This window comes from Corvus brachyrhynchos, unplaced genomic scaffold (assembly GCF_000691975.1).
Source record: "Corvus brachyrhynchos isolate BGI_N302 unplaced genomic scaffold, ASM69197v1 scaffold68, whole genome shotgun sequence".
Lineage (NCBI taxonomy): Eukaryota > Metazoa > Chordata > Aves > Passeriformes > Corvidae > Corvus > Corvus brachyrhynchos.
Window position 1 is genome coordinate 769,786 of NW_008240039.1, and position 5,606 is coordinate 775,391.

At 47.6% G+C, this 5,606-nt stretch overlaps 1 protein-coding gene across 4 annotated transcripts in view; it reads right to left on the reverse strand.

The window, feature by feature from the left end:
* Window positions 1–2,741: 2,741 nt before the first annotated feature.
* SPSB1 (splA/ryanodine receptor domain and SOCS box containing 1) overlaps window positions 2,742–5,606 on the reverse strand; it is a 26,286-nt gene continuing 23,421 nt past the window's right edge. For all 4 annotated transcript variants that reach the window (XM_008641152.2, XM_017744079.1, XM_017744081.1 and 1 more), the window contains exon 3: window positions 2,742–4,867. In XM_008641152.2, coding sequence (XP_008639374.1) covers window positions 4,740–4,867 — 128 coding nt within the window. In that variant the 3' untranslated portion in view covers window positions 2,742–4,739. The remainder of the gene's footprint in view (window positions 4,868–5,606) is intronic.

Here is a 5,606-nt window from a genome sequence, read left to right on the forward strand (position 1 = left end):
TCAGCAGGTATCTGTCTTCTGACTGAGTCAAATTTGTCACAGTTCTGAAAAAAACCACAAAGGTCTTTGCCCCACTTCACTGTATTTGAGAATTTATCGTCCCTCTTACAGGGGGAAATAAGATTTAAAACTCAGCTAAGTCCCTGTCCAAGAGGCTGCCCAAGCCCTGACCTGCGGCTGCTCAGCAAGGCCTAAACCCAGGCCAGGAGTGCTGTTATTGTAAGAGACTGTAAATCACCTCCACTTTCATACACCGTGGCAGGATGTGAGCAGAGGAATGTGGCTGCTCTGTGCTGCCCCAGAGCAGTGAAATGCTCAGATTTGTATCTGCCCCGTGTCAGGGTGAGCGCGGGGGTGCCACAGGAACAGAACCCGCTGGGAAGAGCATAAGCAAACTGTAAAACACGAGGCAGACAAAACATCTGGCAGCTGCTTCAAATAGTTTTCTGTCTGAAGGGCAGACAAGCCTGCAATAGTTTCGAATGAAAACATGTGCAAAGGCAGGATCAGTGCTTCAGTGTGTTTTGTGCAAGCATTGAATGAGTTTTGCTCCTTTCAGCGCTGTTTTGTAAGCCAAGAAAGGCTGTGCTTTGGGTAAGGTTTTTAATTTTAATAAACTTTACTAAATAAATCACTGTATTTCCTTCTCCAGTCAAATGCAACTTTGGCATAAGATCAACAGCATTAGCTCTGCATAGGAAGCACGTGGGAGAGATGAGGGGCAGTGTGCTAGGAAATGTTTTCCATAATTGTCTTACCTTATGCAGGAGAAAAGGTGTGACTGCCAAAATAAGTTCTTAAAAGAATGACGCATGTTCTTTCGAGTTCCCACGTCTCAGGGAAAGGGAAAATTGCCTTGATACTGGCAAAGGACTTGACAGGTACAGACTGGTGGCTGGGCTCCAACAGGGAAGTTAAGCTGATTGAGCTCAGACATAAATTCTCAGTCCTGCGGACAAAGGAAAGAATTGGCAACTGTCTTCCTCCCTCCAAGTTTTCCTGTCCTGACACTGTCACAGCTTTGATGAAGATCCACAGGCACAGGTTTGTGCAGGAGTGTAACCTGCACCCAGGACAGGCTTCCCTTTTGAGAGGAATGTGACAAGACTGCTAAAGAAGGATGATGTATTTCCTTATCAGCTACTGCACTCCTCCACTGAACACTCCCCCCTTGCACACTTTCCCAGACACAAATTACTTTCACCAAAGCCTCAACTTCCAGGAGGAAACAAAAGCTACTCCACTGCTTGTCCAGGGCACCAGGATGCCAAGGCTCTGTGCAGAGTGGCCCCAGCACTGCTGCAGCACAGGCAAGGCAACAGCAGGCAGGCTGTCGAGGCCAGGAGCCTCCTAAAAAAATGTAGGAACAGTTCCATGTGCGCAAAGTGGTGAGTCAGCAGCAGCAGGAGGATGAGATGCTGGCAGTGCAGCAGGGGTGGCTTTCAAGGCAGTCCTGAGACAAGCAGAACTTGCAGCTTTTACTGCTACTCACAAAGGCAGAGAGAGATCTGCCTGCCACAATGCCAGGGCTGGGATGGAGGCAAGAATAGCAGGGAAGCAGAGCACCACTGATTTATTAGGACTTGCTAATCCGTGATTTCATTTGTTGATTCCATCAGGTCCAATCCCCATCTCATGACTTCCTCCCCTGTTGCCATGGCACTGTACATAAACACTGCAGGCTCCCAGCCCTGAGCAGGTCATTTGTTTCAAATATTCCATGCAGCTGGAACACAAGCCTGTTTGGGTGTCTGGAGCTGAGCATGAACTAATTCCTCGGTTTTCTGCACCCGCCCCACCTTCTGCACCCTCCCAGCCTCCTGCTCTCCCCCAGCCTTAACTGCAGGGGAAGGGGAAGGGGCCTGGGGCAGAAACAGGCACAAAGTAAGAGTTCCACTGAAGTCCTGCAGCAAACCAAAGTGTGATTAGTGAATATGCTGGATAGTAAAGCTCGGGATCTACAAACCCTTGTCTTAATCATGTGGTTTTCCCACATGTACATGTCTCTTACACATGTAAGAGACACCCAAAATTAAAAAAAAAAAAAAAAAAAAAAAAAAATCTTGCCTGACTAGAGACAAGAAACCACTTGTCTTTTTTTTGAGCTCTCCCTCCCCACTACCCTTATTAGGCAGTTCTCAGGCTGCAGTGGAACCTCACATGTTGCAGTGTGTGTGTGTGAACTGATTAAAAGATTTGGCTCCCTCACACACCTTGGTGGCTGCAGGGAAGACAAAGAAGTGTGTGGACAGGAGGAGGACTTAAAGCCTTCACCATCATGGACAAAAGTACCTCATCACCACCACACTTCCAGTCACTTTGGAGGCTTAACCTCACTGCTGGCACAACGTGGGAGCACCTCTGTATTGCACAGGTCGGTGACTGGAGGCACAACCAGCAAGCAGCTGTAAAATCAGCTATAAACCCAGTTACAGCAGGAACCCGAGGCTGCCTCATCACAGATTAGACTGAGCTCCATCTCTGAGGCTGTAGGGGCAGCTGTGCACACTCTCAGGTTACCACACCTCACCACCCTGTACCCACAGCTGCAGCCTGCCCTCCGTCTGTACACACCTTTTAGATGCCAGCTTTAAATTGTTATTCCTCCAAGCAGAGATAAGGCCATGACAGCCCCTGCTTTGCCTGTCTGGGCAGGCTTCCTGGGAATAAGCTCACTGCTCATGTAGAAACAAAGGATAAAGAAATCTGAGCATTTCATGCAAATAAAACCCATCACCAAGTAATATTTAATAAAGTTTATTAGGTTACTGAGTATTATCTACAGTCATAAAATAGAAAGAATTTTAAACTGTACAAAGTAATGTCCTGGTGAAGTGAGGAGAGATGGTAACGAGGGAGCACAAGGAGCATTAGGAGTAGGGAGAACACAGCTACCTCCCTGGAGTTCTGGAAGACACTGGTTCAAGTTGAAGGCAACCAAGTAGGGCTCCACACACACTGAATTTTGTGTCCCACCCTGCAACAGAAACTAGTACAAACCCCTACATTGAAAAAAAGTCATATAATATTAGAATAAAAAAGGGGCACATCACACCCCACACAGTCTTGGCACCAACTCTGTGCTTTAAAAAATATACTATGCAAGTAGTTTATTTTCAAAAAGGTACCCTACAGCAGCTGTTTAAAACATGTTCTTATACATACACCACAAATATATATATTAACATTTTCAACAACTAAACTCATTTGTACCTACACAAAACTGAAGGGGTAACTCAAAAGCAAAAAAAAAAAAAAAAAACAAACCCAAAACAATCACACAAACATTTTTCAAGAAAAAAACACAAAGAAATGTGCAAAATAACCCCAGAAAGGCAGCATAGTAACCTGTGGAGAGGTCAAGAGAGCAGCTCCTGCTAATAAAGGAGTGTCATCCTCTTTACTTGGCTACTGAGGATCTATTTGGGATGTGCTGATTTTGCCTGAATTGCTTGTCCTGTTTATTGCAGTTCTCTCCTGCTCCCCAGCTCTGGAGAGGTTCAGTTTCTTCTTGCTGTGCCTGAAGATCACCCCCACTCTCTGCTAAATCCTCCCAAGTTCCACCCTGCAGCAATCCCCTCCTGGGCTGCTCACCTGCCTGCTGAAGGCATTTCTGCAGCCACACCGTGGCCACTGCTCTGGGACAAACTCCCACCTGCAGCAGGGCACAGAGAACCATTCCTTCTGCAGAGCTAAGTGGAGATTAAGCTGGTCTATGACAGCACAAAGCCTGGTCTGGATGAATTTAAGCAGCTTATCCAAGAAGAGAATTCCCTAGCAGTGCCATTAGAGAAACATGAATGTTTCTCTAAAGCCTCAGCATGGAACAGGGGCAGAGCTCAGGGGACAGGACCTGCAGCTGTGTGACAAAGCTCATGCAGATGGGCTCACCCTATTGCACAAGTTTGTCCTTCCCTGTTCCCACATCAGCCAGGAATCCCAGACCTAAAGCTGCAGGTTTCAGTTGGGAAGGAGGCATGTGGAGACACAGCCTGACTGCAAAATTGACTGAGTCAGGAGGAGGCAGAGCAGAGAATGGAGCAGGAGAAGCAATGGTGCTAAACAAGAAAGCAGGAGTCACAACCCGTGAAACAGCAATAGAGCAAGGTGAGAAGTCCCAGCACAGATACAGACATCAGCAACATAACCACCTTCTCCAAATCAAGAAGTGTCCTGCTGGAAGGGCTCTTGGTTTTGGTGTTCCAGGGCTTGGGGTTGTACTTTTTATTTTTTGGCTTTTAAAAGCTCATCAATTAATTCTTTGTGGCATTGTAGACTCTTTCCAACTCTGCTGGCTATCCCGAGCCTTTCCATTCTTAGGACCTGGTCTTAACATTCCTATTCCTAATGCTTCCTCTTTCCCCAGATTATGTTTTTATTCTTTTATTATCATCCTTCCCTTTAGCTGGTACAGAAAAATCATTCACTCCAAGGCCCTCGAACCCCAAGGATGCAGCACAGCCTTTTCTCAGGAGGAGCAGGGAAGCACAGAGCCTCTGTAAATGTTCCTTTTGTAAGTGTGCTGGGGAAGTGACTTCCAAGGAACAAAGCACTCAGTTGTGAAACAAGGATTACTTGAGAGCTCGCCAGTGAGGGCACATGGAGGCTGAAGCAGAGGGAGGGAAAAAAGGGCCGAGGAGCTCAAACAGCGGGGATGACACGAGGGCGGAGAGCCCAGTGCTCCGCGGGTCGGCTCCGATCCATTGCCTTGGTTCCACCTCTGTCCTGGAGCACGAGGGTCATTGGTAGAGCAGGTAACTCTTGAGGGAGGCTGGCAGGGGCAGGGTGGGGATCTCAGTCAGTCTGTCCTTGCCCAGGGCAAGCCTCACGGCTCGCCGGCACAAGTCCATCAGAGGCAGTGGTTCAGCTGGGAAGAGAGACCCAAGACATTAACAGCCCAGCCCACAAGGCACACGTTCACTCTGCTGCTTCTACAAATCCCCCAGGAAAGACTGAGCAAGAGAAGGGAATGCCTGGCATGCCTGCAGGACCCAAGCCATTCAGCAGCTTCAGCTCATCAAATACACCAACAGAGCATGAGGTTTCTGTAGGTTATTTAAGCCATACATGTGGGAATGAAACAATCCTAGAATACCAGCTGGAAGTTCCTCCTCTACAATACCATTCATTCCAGTCAGAACACATCTTCTAGCTCGTGCCTCTCACTGCAGTGTCCAGAAACTTTTGGAAGAGTCACTGAAGCAAAAGACTGCAGCAGCCAGAGCATCATGTGGTCTGGGTACCCAGAAGCACCATGATTTATCTCATATAGGAGGGTAACAGCTGTCAACCCCTCCATTTATACTGCATAGTTCCCATGAAAAACAAAGCCATCTGTCAAAGCTTCATGTTTCTACTTGCACCGTGACATTTTCCACTAGAGGATTCCCTCCTGTGTCACAGAGCCGGGAAGGATACAAGCCTTTGGCTATCTTTTTCTGCATCCTGTACTTAAAACCCTGAACAAGACACTACAAGTTTTTCAGGAATGGCACGGGGGGGGGCCCTTTGCTGCTGAGGAGTCATTCACACACGGAGGGGACTGAGGTCAAAGCCAGAGCTAACACATCCCAGCTGCACACAAGGAAGATACACATTAGTTCCTC